This window comes from Pimephales promelas, chromosome 1 (genome assembly GCF_988280905.1).
Source record: "Pimephales promelas chromosome 1, fPimPro1.hap1.1, whole genome shotgun sequence".
In the NCBI taxonomy this organism is placed as follows: Eukaryota; Metazoa; Chordata; class Actinopteri; order Cypriniformes; family Leuciscidae; genus Pimephales; species Pimephales promelas.
In genome coordinates this window covers 1,691,214-1,717,628 of record NC_142769.1, presented here as the reverse complement: position 1 = coordinate 1,717,628, position 26,415 = coordinate 1,691,214, and the positions used below count along the sequence as shown (strand labels likewise).

At 37.1% G+C, this 26,415-nt stretch overlaps 1 protein-coding gene across 1 annotated transcript in view; it reads right to left on the bottom strand.

Moving 5' to 3' along the window:
• The window catches only part of ankrd11 (ankyrin repeat domain 11), a 161,355-nt gene that overhangs the window by 33,469 nt on the left and 101,471 nt on the right, over positions 1–26,415 (bottom strand). Inside the window, exon 3 of the mRNA XM_039690801.2 lies at positions 7,050–7,195. Within this exon, the coding sequence (XP_039546735.2) occupies positions 7,050–7,136 (87 nt within the window). The 5' untranslated portion in view covers positions 7,137–7,195. The remainder of the gene's footprint in view (positions 1–7,049; positions 7,196–26,415) is intronic.

Genomic DNA, 26,415 nt, shown 5'->3' with positions numbered 1-26,415 from the left:
AATCAATCAACCACAAAGAGTAACATTTGTAACTATATTTGTAATGTTCATTTTATTTATAAAGTGCAATGTTATTTTACATTTGATTTCAATTATCTAACAATCTTATAACACTGTTTATGTCAATGGTTTCTTTGCTTTTGCAGTTATTTGTGCAATTGCTAACTTGTGTTTACTTGTCTTTAATAATGATAAATAACTGCTTAAGAACTAAATAACACTAATTAATTCCATGTACTTCGTATAGTTACAGTTTAGGGTTAGTTAGTTACTTGTAATTATGCATAATTTACTGTTATTTAATATACAGTAAGTACATGTAGTAACGCGTAACTTAAAATGAAGTGCTACTGTAAAATATATCAGTTAGGCTAGTTGGTTTTTGCGATGGGATTTTTAACCTGTTCATTTTTTGTTCATGGTATTCAGCTTCAACAAAACGTTTTGCAATAAGACTTAAAATAAATGTAAATAATAAAGAAAAAAAAAAAACCCAACCTTGCATGCAATGGAAAAGAAATGTAGATTTTAAGCAGTTCTCTTCATACGAGCACATGTGGTTGTAGAAATAATCCCTAAATGTGTGTGTGATTGTTGAGAGGAAGTGAGACTGGAGCAGCTGGGTCTCTGTCTGCTACTGGCAGCGCTAATGAAGGCTAATTAAAGAGCTCTTAGTGCAGCGATAAAGCTCAAGCTGAACGCAGCGTCGAGCCGTTTCTGCTGCGAGAGCGTCTCTGACCAACTTCCACCACACTGTCATGAGACTATGATGTCATCCACGTGCACACACACACTCTTTTGCTATACTTGAGGACATTCCATAGGCGTAATGGCTTTATACTGTACAGACTGTATATTCTGTTCCCATACACTAACCTGATCCCTAAACCTTTCACACACACACACACACACACACACAAACACTAAACCGATGCCTAAACCTACCCATCACACACACACACACTAACCCGACCACTAAACCTACCCATCACACACACACACACACACACACACACTAGGGGTTGAACCGACTAGTCGACCTTAATGCAATGCCGTGACGCTTTAAGTTTGACGTCAACTAGTCGCGTTGATCATGTGACACTATATGATTGCGCTAATTTTGATAGTCTATGGCCGCGTTGCAGACGACAACAGATGAAGAGCCCAGAGGGTCATTGCAGCAAGAAAACAGCATTGGTACATAAAGCATATGGGAAAACTTTACTAACGTATAGCACCACTATATTGTTGAAAACGAAAGTAAAAGCATGACGCACGCGGGAAATGAGAGCAGTCTCTTTTAAAATCATTCAAACATTAGCCTATTTTTTCATATATTTATTTAAACATATTAATGCATCTCTAATTCACCTGCAATCAATTGGAATATTATTTTGTATTACTTAGATCCATACTAACGTGCAGATTTAAATTTAAAGCTTTTTTTTTCTTTTCATCCTAAATGATGATGTAAACAGCGGGCTGTTTAGCTAACGTTACATCTGGCCACTGCACGTGTTTCTGTGATCTGATTGCTATCCGATTGTGAAAAGACCACGTGTAAAAGCTAAACGCCCTTCGAAACGCATTTAAATCCGATCGCTCAAACCACTTCATGAGGAGGTCTGGGCCGCTTTACAGACGAAACTGGACTCGTGTAAAGGCATCTGGTTGTTGAAACCGCATATGTAAATTGGACTTCTCCCAAAAATGCTGAAATAAAACGTGTGAGAGCAGCCTGTGCTATTATATTCATTATATGACGAAGCTATAACACACACCGCAGCTGAGCATCTATTCATAAAGCCAACGTGCAAACTATCGTAAATCAAAGTGAAAGTACGTCACAGACGCTTAACACACAATCATCTTCGTTAAAAGTATTGCGGTCTTTGATTGTGAAATTAGCTGATCAATAAAATGCAGCTCATTACTGTTGCTTTCGGTGACGTGAACTCCGTTAAATCTGCATATAGCGCGTTGTTTGAAGATCGGATGCGAAAACATATTTATGTGAGCAGGTGTAAATGGACTCGTTTTGATAAATCGATCAGGGGTGTAACGGTACACAAAAATCACGGTTCGGTACGTACCTCGGTTTTAAAGTCACGGTTCGGTACGTTTTCGATACAGCAAAAAGAAAGAAATGCCAGAGAAATGTCCTATTTGTTTAAAGAAAAAATATTTTTAAATAAATGTGAGTTTTCCTCGATCTTGAAACTTTCAGGTTTATAAATGGAGGTCATCTTTGAAGGATGAACAAATAATGTTTTGGTCATCACATTAAAAATAACATTTAAATATATGTTTATTTATATAATATTTGAATTTTGAAGTGCTGGAAAAAGATGTGTGAAGTACTTGAAAGCATTTCACCATTCCAGCCAAACTGGTTCCAGTTAGTGTTACTATATTAAATCCATGGTGAATGTTGCTGGTCTGTGGACGTAAAGTACTAGTTCATTCACGGCACAATGTTTCTCCTGGTTTCCATGACAGCGCTGTTTGATCTAATAGAGATCTACGGTTAATAACGGAGAAATGTGAATGCATCTCACTAGATCTCGCAGCGATGTTATTACCTCAGTGGCGAATTCAAATGTTTTCTTTACCGGATCTCTTAGCGCGGTGTAGTAACAGTGTTGCTTAATCGAGATCGGCTCGCGCTGCACAGATGTTGCTGGTCCGAACTGATAAACGATCCATGATGAAGCACATAACGAGTAGCGCAGTTTTGTTCTGCTTTCATTACATTTGCCATTTGATTTTGCGCAACGTTGTGTTGGCCGCGTCAGCACGAATTTTGCCGGCAGGAAAAATGGTCCAAGCAATCGTTCGGTTTGTATGCGTACCGAACCGGAAGCCTTGAACCGAAACGGTTCAATACGAATACATTAGGGCTGGGTAAAAATATCGATTCATCAATGCATTGCAATTTTTTGCTTCTCAATTCAATATCGATTCATCAAATCCTATGAATCGATTCAGCCATCCAGGCCAGTGGCGGCGCTGTGGGCTACACTCTAGTGAGAGCGTTCAGCGTTGTACAAGTCGCGCTTTAGCCCTTAGCAAAACAGCGCGATGACGGAGAGCAGCTGCACTCCGTTCAAGCCTGATTCAAGCCTGCACCGCCAACATTAAAAGCCGACGTTTGGGCTCATTTTGGATTCCACTGTAAGCCGGGAACTATGGAAGCTTGTTTCCGCCACAGAATGGAAAATAAAAAAGGTAATTGCGACTTTTTATCTCACAATTCTGACTTTTTTTTTCTCACAATTGGGAGTTTACCTCTCGCAATTCTGACTTTATTTCTCAGAATTGCAAGATATAAAGTCAGAATTGCGAGATATAGTCACAATTGCGTGATATAAAGTCGCAATTGGGTGTTATAAAGTCAGAAATGCGAGATATAAAGTCACAATTGCGTGATATAAAGTCGCAATTGGGTGTTATAAAGTCAGAATTGCATGATATAAAGTTAGAAATGTGTGATATAAAGTCAGAATTGCGTGATATAAAGTCAGAAATGCATGATATAAAGTCAGAAATGCATGATATAAAGTCAGAATTGCGTGATATAAAGTCAGAAATGCATGATATAAAGTCAGAATTGCGTGATATAAAGTCAGAAATGCATGATATAAAGTCAGAAATGCATGATAAAGTCAGAATTGCGTGATATAAAGTCAGAAATGCATGATATAAAGTCAGAAATGCATGATATAAAGTCAGAATTGCGTGATATAAAGTCAGAAATGCATGATATAAAGTCAGAAATGCATGATATAAAGTCAGAAATGCATGATATAAAGTCAGAATTGCGTGATATAAAGTCAGAAATGCATGATATAAAGTCTATGAGATATAAACTTCTGAGAGGGAAAAAGGTTAGTATTTTTTCCCCCTTAGAATTGGCCTGTGTGATCAGCTATTAAGTGTTATTGTTTACAAAATTATAATATAATATTGCACTTTTTTGAGTATGCACATTTTGTGCTTCTGTTTACATTTCTTTTATAACTTGAATGTATAGGAAGAAAGAAATATACTTTCTACTACTTAGTTACTTGCACTTTAGAGGTGTTATTAAAGCACTGTACAGTGCTCGTCACAGTTGTGTTTGAATTCAACACATACAATATTGTAAATTTGTATTCTGCTGAATAAACCATGACTGGAAACAAACATGCTGGGGTCAATTTGTTCTTTAACATTGGTAAAACTGCGCACCTTACTTAAAAATATACTCAGGCACTTAATTACTTGTGTATTTACTTATTATTGAATCGATATCGAAGCTAATAAGTCAATATTGAATTGAATCGAAATCGAATCGAATAGAAGCCTCAAGAATTGAAATCGAATCGAATTGTGAAATACCTAACAATACCCAGCCCTAGAATACATGTACCGTTACACCCCTAGTAAAAAAGCATGAAGTGTCCAGGTGTGAACGGCCCCATTACGAGCTGTCAGCGTCTGTATAATTTTCTGTTAATTGATTGCAAATTGTGGCATGTTGCAAATCTGTCACATCTCTTGTGTTTTTATGAATGACGTCAGCGACTAATCGACGTCGATTTGACTTTAATGTCATAACAGTCGACTTCAAAAAATCTGAAGTCGTTCAACCCCTAACACACACACGCACGCACACACACACACACACTAACCCGACCCCTAAACCTAACCATCACACACACACAACCCCTAAATGTACCCATCACACACACACACACACTAACCTGACCCCTAAACCTACCAATCACACAGATATACACACAAACGACCCCTAAACCTACCCATCACGCACACACACACACACAACCCCTAAACAATCACTCTCACACACTCTACACATCACAGAAAACTTTACATTTTCACTAAAACACTGTTTAGTATGTTTTGAAAGCTATTTTAAATACAAGGAAATGTCCTCATAAATCAGTGTAATACTAGTGTCATTATAAAATCACACACACACACCCGTCACTCTCACAGAGAGCCAGAGAAAGATGCGAGCCGAGCCTCTCGCAGCACGTAGAGAAACTAAAGCTAAATCAAGCAAAGACACAGTTTCAGTGCTTTTCTCTAAAACCATCTGTGTGCGCAGGCCTGTTTACTGACTGTTTCCTAGCAATGCTTTCACTCGCCCTCGCTCACACACTCCCTCCCTTCCCCTTCACAGTGTCTGATGCAATACTACACAGAAGGATGTACACACACACACACACACCATCTGGGCCTTAAACTCTTCACCAACTCTGGCTCGTCTTGCACCACAACACTGACCCCCGGACTCAAAAACACTCGTGAAAAGGAAAAGCGCCTCTATTGTTTTTATACAATGCCACACTGAATTTCCTTCAAAATGCAGACGAATACAGCCTTCGAACACACTTAATTCCTTTTTTTTTTGTATACTGAGTGCTGTTGTCATGTTGGTCTTTGTGTTTTGTCTGCATTAATGAATCCTGGGACGGACGCCAATGAATCTCATTAATCTCCATGTTGAACAACCTCAAGAAGGATAAACCTCTTAACTAAGGATTGTCATATTCTCACAGTTTGTGAAGGTAAAAGGTGGTGTGTTATATAGTATAGCTGTTGGCATGATTTACACAAATGATGTCAGAATTTATAAAAACAAAGAGTAAAAAGCACGTGTCGTACAATAAACCTACAAAATAAATTTAAATCCCCCCTTTTACTTTCGTGATTGGTTGCGGATTAAAAGGAAATGACCATATTTGGATCGGACAACATTGTACAGGAGAGAGAGAGAGCTTTCTAACGGTGTCTGTGATGACGGTTAGGGTTGGGTATCGTTTGAATTTGAACGATTCTGATTCCGATTCCTTGTTTCGATTCCGGTTCCTAAAGATTCTCGATTCCGATTCTTTTAAGAGGCAGGGTCAAAAAAGTTTAGCTAACCTTGCTAACCAACGGTCTTTCTGAAGGAAATACTCCTTTCTGAAGGAAATACTCCTTCTGTCACAAATTTTGCCGAGATTTCGTTATTTTTAGAAAAGTGAAGCCACACTTTGGACCGCCGACGTAAGCTACTCATGTTCGACTCGCGCGGTTATGCCAACGCTTCTTCGTTGGTGTTGTTCAGCGGTTTCTTCTTCCGGTCGGCGGACTGTGAATATTGAAACTAGGAATCGAAATTGTAACTTTTGAACGATTCCGGGAAAGATTAAAAGTTAGTCCCGGTTCCAATTGACACTCGATTCTCGATACCCAACCCTAATGACGGTGCAGATCGCGGAGCAGCGGGATGATTTACAATGCCAACTTTTGTTGAATTTATGAGAAATCTACAGACGCAAAGTCAATGGAGACGGTTGGATTTGTTTCCCCTCGCTGTGGGTGTGGCCTAAATACGCTCCGTCTCATGCACAGTATGGACAGCTCATGCACAGCTTATCATACGATTCTCCAACGTATGCGCCAATAAAAGAAAATAGAAATAAATTAAAATAAATGTAGATTTAAAAAGCAATAATTGCATGAAAACAGGCTGTTGACAAGTCTGAACTCAAGTGCGACTCGAGTCCGAGTCTCAAACAAAAATCGCATCATCGCAAAATCCCAGAAAATATCAAGATGTAATTTTTTGCCAATATCGCACACCCCTACTTTGCTCTTACGACATGACTTAGGATAAACCTTATTCATTGGGTTGCTACTTAACAGCTTAGAAAGGTTACATGAGGTTATACCGGCAGACTGTGTGTGTGTGTGTGTTCATGTTTTTCTATCTTGGTGGGGGCTTAAACCTGAATGCACACAGACTCATGGGTACTCATGTCACTGAGGGGTAAAACACGCTTATAAATCATACAGAATGAGTTTTTAAAAAAAATTTAAAAATGGAGAAAGGTTTGTGTGATGGGTAGGTTTAGGGGTCGGGTTAGTGTAAGGCGACAGAATATACAGTCTGTACAGTATAAAAACCATTATGCCTCTGGAGAGTCCCCACAATGATAGCAAACCAGACGTGTGTGTGTGTGTGTGTGTGTGGATATAAAAGCAATTTTCCTCACCTTCTTCCCACCCTGCTTTTCCACCATGTCGGTGTTGAGTGGGAAGTCCTCCAGCTGGGGGGTTTTAGCACCCCCACCCTTGGGCATCGTTCAGCTATTGCCACGCCAAACCTCATTCACGCTTCCATCGCATCGTCATCGACCGTCTGTGAGAGCGAGAGAAGAGAAGGACGCGTTAGTGCATTGAGTAATATTCAGGAGGATCTGTAGACAGAAATGCAATATCATATATAAAGACCTTACTTAATGAAGCGTTATGTTTTTATTAGCCGAGAATGAGGCATTTCTCTCTACACACACACATTAACATGTTTCTACGGTGGCCCTGAACGGACAAACGCGTTTCGTCACTATGTGAAGAAGCTGCTAAAAACACTGACAATAATATTTGCAATAACATAAAATTTTACTGAATAATAAAGTAAACATTTCTTAATTTATGCTTGTTTAACTGGCTACTCTGCTGTCTCAGGCGACGACATCACTTCCTGTCGGCCACCGGTTGCAATTCGCAACATCACCACTGGATGCCGCTAAAAATCACACAATGCACCTTTAACTCGACACACAATGTTTTTTTTACTATTTTGTTGCTTACAATTGAATGCAACAGATCTCCGAAAAAAAATAGCATTTAGGGTCCAGATTTCATGACCACGAGAACCGTTTTACATCTGTTAATGTTCTACGTAAACAATAGTAAAAACTCAACAGTCGTTAGAAAGTGTATTATAAAATCACACTTCAGATTGCCATCATGATGGGCATTGGGTTGCATTTCATTCTAACTTCTCATTTGTATAATAAACATCTGTGCCATATATAAATCCTAATGACAGAGGAGATCTCCCATATTTTGAATGTGGGGCACATTATAATAACTATTGTTAATCACACACAGAAACTCAAAGACGTGAAAGAGACCGAGGGGTTCAAACAGAACGTCTTATCAATAGAAAAATGTACATTACAGGTATAAATATTGCTACTTTTTTCAGTAAAGTAACATTCTCTCTTTCTCTCTGTGCTCGAAAGAACATTTTGAAAGAAATATTAAAGCTTAATCCCACATTTTCATGACAAATTACTTTTTGTAACTGACATGAACGCATTGCAATTTATATAAAATCAGTCACCATCGCAATTAGCCTTACTACCAATCAAAATGTTGTATACTTGACTATTTGACAGCCCTACTGCCAACAAATTGCATCATTTGTCTTCCATTGTGAGGATCTAATAACACTGATCTGCAATCTGTAGTAGCTTTTTTTTTAAATGACACATTCAATATACGTTTTAAATTCAGAATCTGGATCGTTCCCCAGAATGCATTTGATCCAGTGAAGCAGGAAAACCATTACACAAACACCAGCCAAGATTTTGACTGTATTTCCATACGTTCGCAAATTTAAGCAAAACCTTAAAAAAAATACCAATATAATTCAGGACATTTCTACAGTCCAAAAATCAAGCACGGTGATTCAGAAGCTTATAAACAAAACCGCAAACTGGACACAGTCACGTACACACAGATCAGAGCTACCGGCAAACCGGTGAGATAAAGATATAAAACACTAAAGCGCAAGTGCACTGCAATTCATTAGTGCTGCAGGGAGGAGACGGCTGCTGCAAGAGATTACAAGGGAAAAATCAATTCGTAACGGCATTGCAAATAGTGCACAGACAACCGATATCCATACAATGAAGTTTTTGCATCAAGGCTTTGAAAATATGGTATTTTGAACAAATGCATTGGTTTAATGTCTATAAGGCAGCACAGTCATCTTTTTCTACTCATTTGGAAACAATTATAATACTGAACGTTCCCACGGCACACGGCTGTAGATCGAAGATGCCCTGTTGCAATTCTGAATCAAGCATGTGGCATTTCACTTTGGAAACCAACAGTCTTTATAACACGCATTCAATTTGCGAGCAACGTCACGTGAAATGCATGCAATCAAAAGTTGTGAAAGTGCACATGACAAGTGACTTAATCACCCTGAACAGAGATCTAGAGGAATTTAACCAACATGTGTATTAGGGTTGCACAATGTTGGGGAAAAAAAGTGCATTGTGATATTTTGTTATAAAAACAATTTCACCAGATGAGTTGAATAGCTCTAACGTAATAATCATCTGCTTGGAATAAATTGGATTTAAAAACAAGGCATATATCATATAATTTTAAGAAGACTCTAAAACAGATTACAATTAATAGTATTACATCAGTTAATTTGAGACTGTTTATAGGTGCTGATATTATCAAATGCTGTATGTGTGTGTATATGTGGTAATGTTTATATGAATGTTATATTTGTGTATTTTAATTGTACATAAGTTTCAGTACTTTTATGGGTCCCAGGAAGACTTGCAACCACATTGTGGAAGCTAATGGGGATCCAAATAAATAAATAAAAATAAATAAATAAAATAGCTGAATAGAATTAATCATTCTAGAATAATTGGGGTGATTTTGTTGAGTGGATCTGCATTAATTGAATTGAAATAAGCATTATTTTAAGTTTTCAGGAAAATCTAACTGTAATCGTGCAGAAATGTAATAATCAAAGGTGAAATAACATTCTAGGTATCTAAATGAAATATAATAAAAATTAATGAATACAGTTTATCTTTTTTAAAAGGTACAAGTTGGGGTTGGGCAACGATTAATCGCGATTAATCGCATCCAAAATAAAAGTTTGTTTACATAATAATATATGTGTGTAATGTGTATAATTATTTTGTGTATATATTTAAGAAAAATGTGTTCTTAATATCAAATACATAATATTAATTTTGTATAAATATATATAAAGAATATACATGCAAATATTTCTTAAATATATACATGCATGTGAGTGTATATATATATAAAAATAATTATACACAACACAAATATATTACGTAAACACAAACTTTAATTTTGGATGCGATTAATCGTTGCGTCAGTTTTTCACCATCACCATTGGTGACGCACACAGCTGAGGGTATGTTACGCTGCTGGCCCTTTAAGACCAATACACGGGTCCAATATAATGATTCACATCGATTTTCTTTTTTTCTTTTCGAGACGGGCATTTTGAGTTTTGTTTGCACGGGTCAGTGTAATGATGCTTGGATCAATTAATATTTGTGCATGCTGAATCAAGAGGGCAGTTGTACACTATAACTCTCCTTCCATAATGCATGCTTTAGTTTTGTGTGGCACTCACCACATTCAAAGACAGCTATTTATATCTCCAGCTAAAGTAGCACACAATACTGCTCTTCTGTTGTCTCCCACACCTCAAAGGCTCTAATGGGGATAAACAAATGTGGTGTTTGTACGAGGTTGATGCACAAAACATGGCCAAACAATGATCAAAACCACCACAGGCCATTCAACTACTTTTATATGTTAGCTCAGCTGCGAGACTGAAGGAAATCTTCAAAAACAGTCCGTACATGAATGTGCATGAAGTATAACGCGTCTGCTTAAGGAATGCGTGTTTTTGTGCACCCTGCTTGTGAACGTGTGTGTGTGTGTGTGTGTGTGTGTGTTCTGCACCCAGAGAAGAAACACAATAACATCCATTCCAGAAACACGGCTCATTTCCTCTGCTTTCCAGCCCAATCAAAAGCTGCTGCGCATCTGCCATCAGTGTGGGTGCTTGTGTCAGACAAACCGGGTTTTTTTGTGTGTTGTTGCCTGCAGCCAGCTGTAATTCATCACATATGAGGTCTACTTTTAGCACTGTACTCTACTGTAGCTGGAGCAGACGACACGAGGCCTAATACTGACTTCTCCCTGCATCCGGTTCCTTCTGCACAAACACACACAAGGTTTTGACACGTTCCCTGCAGCGGTCTCACATTCGTCTGAATCCTGGCTGATTGTTCAAGAACTTGCACCAGAGCGGAACTCTATTTTCAAAACTATGGTGTCCGAGATGCGAAAAACACAAATCGCGGAATCCACTCGGAATATAAAAACGGAATTTTCAGTAGAACCCGGAATTTCACGTAAATTGTAACATTTTTGATTAACCCTTTCACACGCAAGTTTAAAATATTCTAACTGACCCCCCAGCGTGAGTTTTTCAAGGCGACCGTTATTTAGAACTTGCCACTTCAATGTTTCCATGGTGACGCGTCATTGCTTGTCACATGACACAGCACAACCAGAACAGAGCGCGGAATAAATGATGATCTGCTTTTTTGTCATTTTTCCTTTTTTTATTAAAAATATTCAAAAATGTATTAGCTAGATCATGAAACACTGATATTCCGATTGTCAAATATGTGCAAGTGGATGGGTTTTGTTGTTTAGACATCTTTATATAGCTGTATGCATAATGGGCGGCGCCATTTTAGTTTCTTTTTCAGTTCAGAGAATCGGATCTGTTGGATTTATAACGTCAATTCCTCCACTTCTCACGAAATACATGATATTAAGTGGCTGGTGAACTGGGAGAAGAATAGGGTCATGTGTATCTGATATGAATAAAACGTGTCGTCTTATTATAATTGAAAGGATTATTATTGCCGCTTCCATAGACATCTGTGTGTATTTTACAAACTCAAAATCATTGTTTTGCTAGTACATATGTGTATTTAAATGTCTGAAACCTAAAATAAACATTATGTGGTTGAAAACAAATGAATAAAAAACAGGTGAGTACACTTAATAAATATTCCTTAATTATGGGGCGTTTCAACCGAACCAGGAAAGAAAATGCCTCTGCAACAACTGGATCGACCGAATCCCGCAGGAAGGACGGCAAACACATCTTTCCGATCGCGGTTCTCTGTTCCTTTTTTAAAATGAATGCGCTGTCTACATCTTCTATAACAGATGCGATGCTGAATCTACACATCTTAGTTCTCCAGCTGCGGCCATCTTTGTTGTAAACGAACTGTAAACGAGCTCTTTGGTGACGTGGATGATTACGATATTGTTGATCATCTGTCCATCATCGTATAAAGCCCGCCCTGACGATTTGATTGGTCCGAACAGCTTTGGTTCGGGCATGCTTCACAACGGAGTCTAGATCGAACTTTCCATCCTCAAATGTTGTGGGCGGGGCTAAGTTCAGCTAGCATCCAGGCTAGTCTGAGAATATTACGAGCAAAAAGACTAATCCCGAAACCTGTCTCTGAGTGAATGAATGGCGCAGATGCAGTTTCATTTACGCGTGACGCTCTCTGCGTTTTCAGCCTATCGGAAGACATGAATGCATGAACTTCATCTCCAGAGCCGCTTCATCAGCTTTTTACTACTTCATTTGAGAAAAACTAGTCTTCATGAAAACCCTTCAAAATAAAAGCTCAGTTTAACTTGGGGAAAATATGACCGAAATGTACTACTGTTGTAGAGTAGAATTAAGCTACATCTCAATGTAATACTAAAGTTAATAAAAAATATTATTATTATTATTATTATTATTATTACAACTATTTTTTTGTGCAGCATTTTATTTGAATTTTTTTTTTTTCTTAGGAATTAAATTGCTTAAATCATTTAAATTACTATCCAGAAAACTTAAAAAGAATTTGGTAAAAAATAAAACAAAATTTGAGAGAAAAATAACAAGTATTTCATAGCAAGTTTTCATTAAACCTTTGATAGATTGTTGTTAAATTGTACGTTTCATGATTTCAATTTATTAGACATGCTTTTTGATTACTAGAATTTAACCAGTCCAACAAAAATTACAGATTTCAATAAAACAGATTTCATAGATCCTTATATATAGAGCAGAACAAGTTGACATGTCCTAACCAGGTGAAATGTGATATGAAACGACATTTTCATATCACTACAACTCACGTCTTTATTGGAGTGATCACAGGCTCAACCGGCTGCATTTTTCCAGCTATAGATGATGGGCTGAGAGATGGGGCTTGTTAGTGGATGGCTGGCTCTGGGTCATGGGATTAGTCTGGGAGGAATGTTGGCCCTCTCGGTTTGGTGAGGCTGACCCTGGGTCAGTGGTTAGACAGTGAGCCTGCTGACGGGGCAGTCCTACCTCGCTCCGCCGGGAACACAAAGCTCCCTCTAATCTCCTGCTTCCACCGGCCCGTCACAAGCACATGTGCAAACTACACAGATTCAGATAGGAAACCAAACCAACATGGCTGTCCTTTCAGAGAAAAATAAGACTATAAAAATAATAATAATTGGGTAACACTTTCCTTAAAGCCAATGCATTATTAAAGTTTTTTTTGAGGTTGACCGATTAATCTGGACGATTTTTGGCATGTTTTAATGAATCAGCCGATTAATAGGCAGACACAATCATCTAATAGTTTATTTGACAGTATAGATTTTTGATGACCTGTTATGTGTATTTAATATTTAACATATACATAAAACATTTTTTTATTTATACAAGTGCACTGATTGGAGAGGCTTGTGCTGTTCAATAAATGCTTAATTTAAGCAATGTTTTGTATTACTTCTTACTGGTTAGATTTTATGAGATTAAAAAAAGAAAAGGAAAATAGACCACAGATGTCGGCCGGAAAAAAAATATCAGCATCATATCAGCCAGAGAAAAACCCATAACGATCACCCTCTATTATTTTGAATGCATTAATTATGCCTTGTAACGCACCTTATATTGCATTGTACTAATCATTGAACACACCTTTAGAAAGTATAATACATTATTTAAAACCCTTGATAAATGACCAATTTCAGAATCTGCAAATATTATTATGCATTTTAACTTTGGTTACAATTATTTATGAAACGATATAATGTACATTATGAATACCTATATAATGCAGATACATACATAAGGGCTGTTAATTTGTTGACTGCATGACATGCTCGCACAAATGTAGAATAACCAGATCTACAAGAGCTGCCAGAAAACACTATATGCAAAGCAGGCAACAACGCATGTTATTATGTTCAAACGAATCGCTATTCTCACGTCGAGGCGGGACTCCTGTCTCACAGGCTGGACGATGCGTCCAATTATTAGTGACAATACAGTGATCATTTTATTTTTTAAACAAGAGAATATTGTAAATATTAGTGATGCACAATATATCGGCCACCATATCAGTATCGGCCGACATTTGTTCATTTTTATGTTATCGTTATCGGCCCGATAATAAAATTTGGCTGATATATTAAAGCTGATAAATAATGAATTATTTCCTTCAACACTTGACACTGCGCACTGTTCAATATGATTGATCTTAATTGCTTGAAATATGATTGGAATCAAAAAGGAAAATATAGTTAAGTGCAAAATGTGCTGTCATATCGGCTATATGAAATTATAATGAGAAGATTATAAAATTGTGAGTTTTGTTTTTGCAATCAGGCTCTCAAAAATTATTTTTAAAAATGTATTTAGATTTATCTGCCGATATATCGGTTATTGGCTTTCAAATATAAAGAATTATCGGTATCGGTCAAAATGTTCATATCGGTGCATCCCTAGTAAATATCACGATAATCTTAACTTAATTTTATAAAGTTAGTAAGCCAATTTCTGATGCATAGATATAGTCTTTAAAATCGGGAAATTTTTATTAATAAATAAATTAAAAAAATATGTATTATTAATATATATATATATATATATATATATAAAATTTATTTTTAAGATATAAATGTTTATTTTAAAGATTGTATGAATTAAAATAAATATAAATTATATATAGGCTTTATATCGGCAACCCTGATCTCTAAAAATATCGGCATTGACCATCAAAAAAACAAAAACAACATCGCACGACCACAAGCCACATTATAGTTTTGTCCGCACATATAATCATTACAGCATTTCCAGCCATTTCCTGTTGGCAACACCTATCAGCTGTCAGCATGTTTGGTGAGACACTATGAATAAATGTCTCTCGGCTCGGACTAATATTTCTCCACGCATCGATCAATGGAGATCCTCCCCCTGCGGTCGAACAGGGGCCATCGCAGCGTGTTGCCTCAGTCCAGTTCTTCCTCATTCCTCACACAATCGCTGCCGCACAGTATGAGTATTATGGGCTGCTTTGGAAACGGTTCCTCCTGCTGAGATAAAAGGGCCCACAATCCCCCAGTTCTGCACCATGGCAACGTAGGGCGATGTCATCACATGCACTGGCGTTTAATAGTGCATCTGTCTGTCACACTGCTTTCCTGGTGTCTACAGTGGCGTCACAACTGATCGAGGTTGTCCTCATCTCAGAAATATTCACAAACAACAACAACAATCCACAGTAAAGGTCGCATTAGACATCAGGATTGCCCATCATTTTGATGCATCCCATTATAATCTATTATTAGCAATCATTTTAATGATAATAAGGGCATTTACTAGGCCGAACTTACAGGAAAAGTGTATAGGCTAGAGTCTGCATTTATTTAGACCGTGGGTCACTTTTCAGGTTTCATCATGAATGTCCAATAAATGGCAATAAGCTTTGAGCTTTGAAAGGTTTTCAATCAAAAATGTTTTCGGGACTGTGACGTCATGAGTGACATCATCACTGAGGCACCGATAGACTTTTTGTGGGGGTTTTGGGAGGAGCTTCAAATGTAATTTCTACATATCAAGAACTATTTAAAGGAGTAGTTCACTTTAAGAAAAAAAAACTTTTGCTGATAATTTACTCGCCCCCATGATGTCATCCAAGATGTCCACGTCTTTCTTTCTTCAGTCGAAAAGAAATTAAGGTTTTTGATGAAAACATTCCAGGATTTTCTCCATATAATGGACTTCAATGGGAACCAAACGGTTCAAGGTCCAAAAGACAGTTTCAGTGCAAACTGTTCAAAGGACTTTAAACGATTCCAGACAATGAATAAGGGTCTTATCAAGTGCATTTAATAAAAAAAGTTTAAGTTTTATAAGCTCAAATGCTCGCCTTGCTCTGTTTTGTGATGCGCGTTCGTGACTCAACTCGTTCAAACTGTTCAAACGCGTTCATCAAAATGAACAAATCTTTTTTCGCGTCATTTGGTTCATTCAATGAACGAGTTGACTCAGGAAAAGATTTGTTCATTTTGATGAACGAGTTCAAACAGTAGAGTCACAAACGTTTTTTTTTTTTAAGAGCGCGATCGTTTCGCTTGATAAGACCCTTATTCCTCGTCTGTTTAAAGCCCTTTGAACAGTTTGCACTGAAACTGTCTTTTGGTTCCCATTGAAGTCCATTATATGGAGAAAAATCCTGGAATGTTAATTTCTTTTCGACTGAAGAAAGAAAGACAAGGACATCTTGGATGACATGGGGGTGAGTAAAATATCAGCAAAAGTTTTTAAAAAAAAAAGTGAACTACTCCTTTAATTCACGCCGACATGAGTTATTCTGCAGTGAACTGTTTCTGCGAGAGTTGAAATCGGCTTTACTTTTCAACAATGGAGGAGATAGAAGATCTTTTTCTCTCAGTCTATGCTGGGGTATAACGAGGGCCATGATGGAGGCTTGATGGTTCCCAGGTGTTGCCGAGAGCAGTTTAATGAACGGATCTCCGAGGCGTGGCGCGTTCGCTCCGAGCTCTGGTACTGTAACAGCCTATTTACATTTCATATAAGAGCGGCCGCCACGCCGAGCCCTGTTTGGTGTGCAAATAAAGCAGCGCTGAGGCCAGCCGGGCCCACTGCCGTTTCCAGGCAACGGTGGGATGGGATGGCGGAGCAGACCCTGACCCACACAGCAATTCATTTGATTAGAGGCTTTTGTGCCGAGAGGAAAGAAGACAAACAAGGAGAAGAGAGGCGGCAGGCCACGCTTTTCTTCCTGCAGTTTGCCTTTATTATTCCACAGTGACGTGAGGAGGCTGTGTGTATGTACGCGTTTGTCCTGCTGTTTCACGAAATAAATAAATAAATGAAAATAGACCAAAGTGCTGTAGTGGTGAAGGAATAGCAGTGGTATGTGTAGTTGCTAATGAGGAAGCAGCGCCTGTAAAAAGCCTCATAACTGCATTTTGAATAGGTTGACCATGCTTTCTGTTACCAATAGCAACTTCAGCATTGATTAACTCATTAACATTACCTTATTTAAAGTAGGGCTCGGTGATATGGCCAAAAATATTATCACGATCAACTTACCATTAATGGGAAGGAAATGTTTTCCATATATTTGTTAGACCGTGAGAATCAATGTAAACTTTAAATATTCATAAATACCCATGAAATCCATTTTTATTTTCCCTGTAAATTCTGTTTCCATTTAATTTTAGGCAGATTGTTTTTTATGATTTAATGCAAATTTATATAAACGTTAACATTTTAATCAACCTTTTTAAAATGTAAACAAATTAAACTTTTCACATTTTTACTTAACAAATAAGATGCCGCACAACAGAACTGTATAAATTTTAAACATGGATGAAGAAATGTATTGGTTGTATGATATTCCTTAGAAATATTATTATATACAGTAGTGATATATTTTTTTCAAGTTCTTAAAGTTAAACTCAAACGTTTAACTCGACAGTTTGTCGTTAAGATCTTAGTTTCACTATGTTTTCCCATTTATGTGTACAATAAAGCCAAACATAACTTGACGATACTTTGCCGTTTTTTTCTACATTGTAGACGACACACGCTCACACTGCCTGATCTAATAACTTGCGTAGATTTTCAAAAATTAAAATAATGGAAATATTGAAATATGGTTAGAATCGCTTTGAAAAAGGAAAATCCAGTTAAGTGCAACATGTGCAGCTACATAAAGTTATAATGAGATCATTATGATTGCGTGCTTGGGACGTGGCTTTTAAATAGTGAGACTTTTGTTTTTGTAATCAGGCTCTAAAAAAATTATACAAAAAGTTAGACCAATATATCAATTATCGGCTTTCAAATATAAATAATTATTGGTTATCGGACAAAATCTCTGCATCCCTTAAAATAACTGTGTGTGTGCGGTAATCAAGTTATGTTTACCACAGGCTATATTGAACAGATAAATCGAAAAACCCAATTATAAACAACCCAATAAGACATTCTCGAAGGAATTGGTCTCCAGGGTTCTGATGTCAAACCAGCAACACTTTATTGCTATTAAAAGTAAGTGGTGTTGGACGAGGAGATGCTCTCATGGAAACGGACTAAATCCGCAAAGCTCCAATTTTGGTCATTAAATGCATTTCTAAGAATTCAACATGAAACTGCAGAGCAGTGTAGATGCAACGCGGGCCACCAACTGATGCGACTTGCAAATCACCACTCAAGCTTTCCTGCACGAAACGGCACTCGCTCATTCCCTGACAGCGAGGTGAAAGTGTAATACGTTCTCCAAAACACAGACTCTGACTCAACACTCTCCCTCTTTCCGGACATGTTATTCTCCCAAGTGGAGACATCTCTCTCTCCATCGCTTACACTCCTCCCTCCTCTGTTTCACATGCAGAAATAGATCCGACGACCTCAGAGACAACCAGAGAAATGGGAAAAGATCACAGCTGACACGCATACATGCGCGATATGCACACGTCTTGTTGCCTAGCAACGCATGAGCAGGGGCACGTGTTTCTCCGCGAAGCGAGAGAGGAACAGGGAGGAGGTGGACCCGAGTGCTAATGAACGTGTGTGGACTTACTGTCAAACCAAAATATATTCAGACACCTTCAACATTCCTCACATTATCAGTTTAGTCGCTGTAGTTTAGAAAATAGTAATGCAAGAACTGATATTTGACTGGTTTTGTCCATCGTTCTGCAACACATATCTGTCAGCTGTTAAATTCAACTACACTGTAAAAAGTGATTTTTGGTGAAGTAAATACTACTGGAAAAAAAACAATGTAATTTACACGAAAAATAAAAAACTAAGTAAATTCCATATCAGTACTTAATTCAAGCGAGTAGAAATTAAAGTGTAAATATCAACTCAATAAAATTACTCAACTTTTCTGATACTGGGGTTCCCATCATGCACTGGACCTGGAATAATTAATGAGGTTCATTTTTCACTGGTTTCCAGCTGTTATTTACACTGTTTTATCATTGATTTTTGTCGTCAGTATTAGTAACTTATCATTTTGTGACATTTCGAATACATTTTTTGCTCAAAATGACACATTCAAACACAAAAACGACCATCAAATGTTACCGCCATTGTGTATTGTCTACCAAGTATTGAGGTCTTTGCATTCACATGATGTAATTATAAATTATTATAGATGACCTAAGTAAAGCACATACTATAAATGAGTAATAAAAATCAATATTATTGTTTTAGTGAAATGTAATGCAAAGGCAAAGGAAATATCAACTAAATCGATATTAATCAACCTTTTACTAGCCAAGTTAAAATTACTTATTTTCCGTAAAGTTTACTTAATTCCATATTCCAAATAAATTTAACTTCAAGATTTCTAATTAGAGCTACTGAATAATGTGTTTAGGTTTTACTTGGCAAATCATTGTAAATTTAGTAGCATTTTCTGCGTGAGAAAAGTTGCCTAGCTTTTTTTCCCAATTTGTTTTCAGCGCACACAATTAGATAGTTGTTGTAAAAATGTCGCATTAGCAATTAAAGAAAAAAACACTTCAGCAAAACATGATCAGCTCAAAGTGTCATTTCACTGGTAGTCACTGTATGATGAATTGTCACAGACAGTTTACTTTATTTTGCTCTCCACTCACATAAATGAACACACTAGTAAAAAGAGCGTCTTAAATCATTTTGGTTTGACTGTAAAGTGTGTAAAACCATTCTTAACCTTTTGCAAAGATTTAATTTCTGCTCACATCTGGTATTCACAACATGTGAATTACACCGGGTATTACTTGTCTCAAATGCATCAAGTGACTACTTGCGTACGGAGTCCTAAAGCTACAGTATTGTTGACACCAAATCCTCAAAATACGGGCAGAGCCACTGTTTTCCAAATGGTATTATTGAAGAAATCACATGAACAACGTACTATTCTTTGCTGCACCCAAGGTTTAAATAAAAAGTATGCAATAAAACATTTGAAATCAACAACAACTTTCAGTTTTCATATCTTTCCAGCTCAATTTGATGTTTTGGGTTATCAAAATAAAGCCTTCGTATTGCGACGCTCAATGGTTTCATGAGAAATGACTGAGGTATTGTGACAAGCCCATTGGGGACATTGTCATATTTCAGTGTATTTGTATGCAGAGCTGTTGTGATGTGTTGATAAATCAAGGAAACATCACAAAACGAGAGCTGACTGTTGGAATAATAACATTCCTCCCCACTGAGTTTCAAGGCAAACGCCTGTGGTGTCTTATGTAAGCATTGTGCACATTGTGATTTTTATATGCTTGGTTGTAGGTTAATCGTACAGTGAATCTACAGCCGCCATGTTGTGGAAAAACTAGATAATAATCAGGAGGCCTGCATCCCAGAAGAAGAAAAAAAAACCCTAAACGCACAGAGTCCACAGCTACGGTCAGCCAAACCACTTTCCCTTAGAGACGTCTTGCAAAATGTGAATGGTTTTCATCACTTATGCCTGGCAGCAAAACCAAAACAACAAACAGTAAGCATGTTTACAATGGCTGTCTCGATGCTTTCGGACGAGTGCTGCGTGTGCGAGAGCTCTCGTCCAATGAGAGCAGCCTGCAAAATTGATGGATATCTGTGTTATACGGTGGGGAGCTTTTTCAGACGCGATTTTCCTCACAAAAATTTCGTCATGTTCTACATTAACCCTAAAACCATATTCTGGACAAATGTGGGCAAAATAGTTTTGATTTATTTAAAAAAAAATACTTCCCCTGATCTGAGCGGTGCAAGACTTGGCTACTTTTCCTAAGTTTGCCTCTTATACACTCACATTTTTTTTTACTCAATTCTACAATGTTAAAAATGGGTGAAAAAAAAAGGAATATTTACAATTAAAATGATAATGTATTGCACACAGTATTTCTCAGCTAAAAAGCATTGCTTTTAAATTAAACGGTCAGTAATAAAGAGGATTGAGCAGTTTTCCCTTTTGGTCCGTATTTTAGTTTGATACATGCATTTATACATTTTGACTACTGTCTTTCTTTTTTGTTAATATCTACACTGTAAAAAAAATCCATTAAATTTACGGGAAAACTCCGGCAGCTGTGGTTACCAGATTTTTCCTGTTTCCTAGCAACATTTTAGGTTTTACAGACTTTGACCGTATTTAATTTTACAGCAATAAACCGTATTTCATTATTTGATATAATGTTAATTTACTGACATTTTGAAGCATTAATATCTGTTTTGTTCAATTGCAATATACCGACAGCCACCAATCACAGCAATAATGAGAGTCAAATGATCAATCAAAGCTCATCATTATCAGCTCTTCCACAAGAAAGTTCATACTACTATATAGAAGCTGCACAGTGTCATTCACACAAACATTAAACACCATCATGGTAACATGTTGAAATTTTAAAAATGAAATAAGAATTAATTTAACAACGTTAAATGTAACATAAAACCCTAATGAATATAACTGATAAGAAAAAAACGAAGAAAATTATGAATAAACAGCTAAAATACATTAAATGTGAAGCGTCACGCAGGGAATTGTGGGAAAGTCAATTTACATTTTTTCACTGTAAATTATACAATGACTTCTTTTTCACTTCCAAAAATGGTAAATTTAAGAGTATTTTACAGTAAAACTACATTAAATGTACCATTATATACACATCACAGTTATTTACCATATATAGTAAGGAAACTTTCTGTTAACCAATTAACAGTTTTTCACTGTAGCATTTTTAGTCTTTTACTGTTAAAATCACGATCATTTTTTACAGTGTAGAGCTTATATAGAGATATACAGGGTGAACATGAATGAACAACCTTCAACTCCAACAATGATTGAATTTGACTGAAACAGGTCTAGAATTAGCTAAATTTTGTAGATTTTCTACATCAGAATAAAACGTATTCATGCTGTCGAAGGTGAAAAACTGCAGCAAATCTAAGCAGTGAATGTTTTCAGCACATAAAAGCATGTATGCATTACAACACAGCTGAGAAATCACGTGCATAACATACTTTGTGACGGGCACTGCATGCTTTCCAGCAACACACTTTTGTGCCCAAGAGCATAACATTACAGTGGGAAAAAACGAATGCAAGCTTTGCCAGCGCAGCCATGCAGTGCCACAGCCCCTGCCAAGCCAAATCATGTCACAGTAACTCTTGAAACGTGAGCGTGGGCGGGTGGGACGCCGCATGTTTCTTCAACCTTTCATTCAGTGTGCTGACCTCAGGCTCTCAGAAATCAGGCTACAGTGTTACTGCAACAATTCAAGAGGACAAATAACCATGGCCTATGCACAGAGCACTAATGAACTAATGCCAATGCTCATACTGCAAACCTTAGGTGGTCAATTCTGATTTGTCATTCATATTCATTTTTTTTCCGATGTTTACATTTTTAAACTGACTTCTGACTGTTTATTGTAGCCAACATGTATGTTTTGTATCATACATCATACACAAGTAGCCAACATGTATGTACTGATGTCATTCCTGCCCTTGGACTGGTGTAAAATTGTGTAAGGTAGTCTCTGGTAGAGCCAGACCGATATATCGGCCGATATTAGGCATTTTCCAAAATATCGGTATCGGCAGTTATAATGGCCGATAAATGAATATTAAAAAAATAAAATAAAAACGGACGAAACACGCTTCAATCATCTCTCCTTAGCCTGTTATATTGAAAATGTATGTTTTACAATTTGCAGTATGATGTCATCTATTGCTAAATTATGGCTCATCATAGACTAGCTAACCACAAAGTTAGCTAACGCCACTATCATCAGTGGAAGACCGCTAACGTTAACATTAATGAGCTTGGAAACCACAATGAACTTGTTCTGCCTAAATAAAGTAATTATTACTGTATTTATAACTAGCATATCTCTAGCATTGTAAAATGTAAGTTATACTTGCGAGGAGTGAACATTTAGACAGAGAAAAAGTATCAAACGTATCTTGTGCAGAAAAGTTAGCTTTTCTTTTACACGTGTGTGAAATCCAACAATATTTAATAAAAAAAATAAAAAATATCGGCCGATATATCGGAATATCGGATTCTAAAACCCCAAATTATTTGTATCGGCCTTCAAAATCCTTTATCGGTCGGGCTCTAGTCTCTGGCTTTTGAAGCCTGGCTCTACCGATGAAACGGCAAACTATTCATCAGTAAAAAAAATAAAAATAATCAATTTGATTGAACCTCACGACTGCTGGTCTTCATTCTTCATATCTGGTCCTGAGTCTTTAAACCGTGAGACCGCCCTAACAGTTTATTATTGATTTATACAGTTTGGCTTAACTGTTTATCATCTCTGACTGAGATTAAGTATGAACCAGTCACTGTCCTGAAATGACCCGCATGTGCAAAAGAACAATAAAAATATAGCACTGTCTTTCAGAAGTAAATATGGAGGCCACTGAGGTCAGCGTTCATGCATTCATGTATAAGGCGATGTGCTGCGAAAAGCTAGTGAGCTCATGCACAGGCGAAGACGAGGATAAGCAGAAAGAGCAAAGCTTCTCTCGTATAGAGCCGTCATCATTATACTTATGAGTTATCTCACTGTTCCTCCTCTGACTACCTTCGCTGCCGTCTTCCACATTAACCAAGTGACCAAAAAACTACAGGTATGTAAAATTGTCAAATTGTGAATATGGCTGTTTAGACTGAGGTTGCATTATAAAAGATTGGACCAGTATGTGAATGAGGACAATATATGCATGCGCTCATGCTGTTAAAACAGATCTTGAGCGAGCAAAAAAAAAAAAAAAAGATTTAGGCCACTTCTGAATCTTTAAAAACATTAAAAATTGAACCAAACTACAAATTAAAGTCGGTATATTTCAAACCCAGAATGCTGTCCACATCCACTGATGGCTTTGGTTAGCTGGCATGCTGATGCATTAATGTGAATCAAAATCTGTGTGTTTATGAGAGATGCACCGGTGACCAAGAATTGGTCTATTTTCATGTGATCGGCGGTCAGTCTGATATAGGCCGATTTCATGGCGGTTGAATGCACTCAGGCACCGCATGATTAGCATCGCGCAAAATATCTGTTTGGAAAATATTCAGCGTGTGTCAAGATATCAAGTTTGCAATATCTGCAATGAAAAAGTAGGGCGTGGAGGGACGGCACCAAAAAACCTTTGGCAAAACGAATCTAATAATCAGACACTTGAGACATCAACACCCAGCTGAATCTGCAAAGGCCAACGCTCAGGGCTAAAGGTAAACGCCAAGCTCAAACTAGCACTGCGCCATACACACATCAGCATGTTAGCTTTTTTTTAAGGAGCAAACACTTTTTCATACTCAGCTAATTCAATTGCCATTGATGTACAAGTGATTGCAATAGGCCTGTGTGTGTGTTTTGAGAAATATCTTTATACTGCACGGATATATATTTTTTATTTCTATTTAATTTTATTGCCATTACCTGTTCTCCCTGTTTTCATATAAATATATCACATTTTTTTAGTTGGATACTGGATGTGAAAAGAAGGAAATGGTTCTTCCATAACGCTGCACTTTAGATGTGTGTGAATTTCCCACACCAGCAGTAATTTATATAGTTTTATTTTATAGCGATTATCTGTTAGAAAAAGTTCTATGTAAAATGTTCTATTAAAGAAAAGATCGAAAAAAAATATTGGTTAGAAGAAATCGATATCGTCAGGTCAAACTCACTGAAAAATCTGAAATCACGCACCTCTAATATTTATAATTTATATTTACTTAAAGGAGTAGTTCACCTTTAAAAAAAATTAAAAAAATTTACTCTCCCCCATGTCATCCAAGATATCCATGAAATTAAGGTTTTTGATGAAAACATTCCAGAATTTTCTCCATATAATGGACTTCAATGGGGACCAAACGGTTCAAGGTCCAAAAGACAGTTTCAGTGCAAACTGTTCAAAGGGCTTTAAACGGAGCAAGGCGAGCATTTGAGCGTATAAAACTTAAACTTTGTTATTTATTTTTTAAATGAGCGATCGTTTCGCTTAATAAGACCCTTATTCATGGTCTGGAATCGTTTAAAGCCCTTTGAACAGTTTGCAGTTTGTACTGAAACTGTCTTTTGGACCTTGAACCGTTTGGACCCCATTGAAGTCCATTATACGGAGAAAATCCGTATAATTTTTCATCAAAAACCTTAATTTCTTTTCGACTTAAGAAAGAAAGACATGGACTTCGTGGATGACATGGGGGCGAGTAAATCATCAGCAAAAGTTTTTTAAAAGTGAACTACTCATTTAATTTGTATGGGATGAATTTAGTCTCAAAATGATTGTTCACATAATCAAAGCAAAATCCAGTTTCTAAACAATCTGTGTAAAGATTCCAAAACCTCAACCATGATAGTTACATCTCTTGATGGGAAAAAGGCAAATAAACCAAAGATGTTCAGGTGAGAGTTGTTGAAGTGAAAGGCAGTGGTGTGATAACAGCAGGGCACAGGAGCGCCTGTCATCTGTACCCCGAGGCTGGCCCGCAGGCTCCACGGTCAGACTTCAACACAAGGACTCCCAAACAACCAATCACACACACACACACACACACACACACACACACACACGAAATGACAGGTTCTATGACTGCATTGCGATGCACTCAAGCCAAGTCACATGGTTTCACGAGGAACAGACTGGATAACTTAACTATTTAGTAAGTGTGCTAACAGTAACAGCTGGACTGTCAGCATGTTCAAAGCCTCTGAGAACTTCATAATTACTAAGCTTAACAACTTCAAAGTGTCGCTTTTGGTTTATTTTAACCATAAATTATTAGTACTGCATTTAATAATGATGATAGATTTAATTAAAAAATCATGATCATGAAAATCATTAATGCATTGCGAACTTTGACAGTTTTTATTACCAATTTTGGTTTTATATTTGGTGTCTCACCTTAAAACCTCAAGTTTCCTTAAGGCCGACTACTCAACGCTGCATATGAACAAAAATAAATAAATAAAACTAAAGCATAACAACTGAAGAGTTCAGATGCAAAAGCCTCTAAATGCCATTTGATTTCTTCTAGAATGATGATTTTTATCAAGCTTGTATATTTAAGTTCAGTGATTTCACTTAAATGGCAATGATAATTACCTATTAATTGTTATTTAAGTGAAATTACTGAACTTAAATATACAAGCTTGATAAAAATCATCATTAAAGAAGAAAATTTCAAATGGCATTTAGAGGCTTTTGCATCTGAACTCTACCAGAGCCAAACTCATGATTCATTTTGGGGTTAAGTGCTACATGGTCTCTGGGTCCAGACAGAGTCCGTAGCCATCGGCTAACAGAACAGTTGCCGGAGGATCCCTAAAAAGTGTATAAACAGTGAGGATTGGTGTGTGTGAAAGCTGATCCTCGAATGAGGGAAAATGCTCACG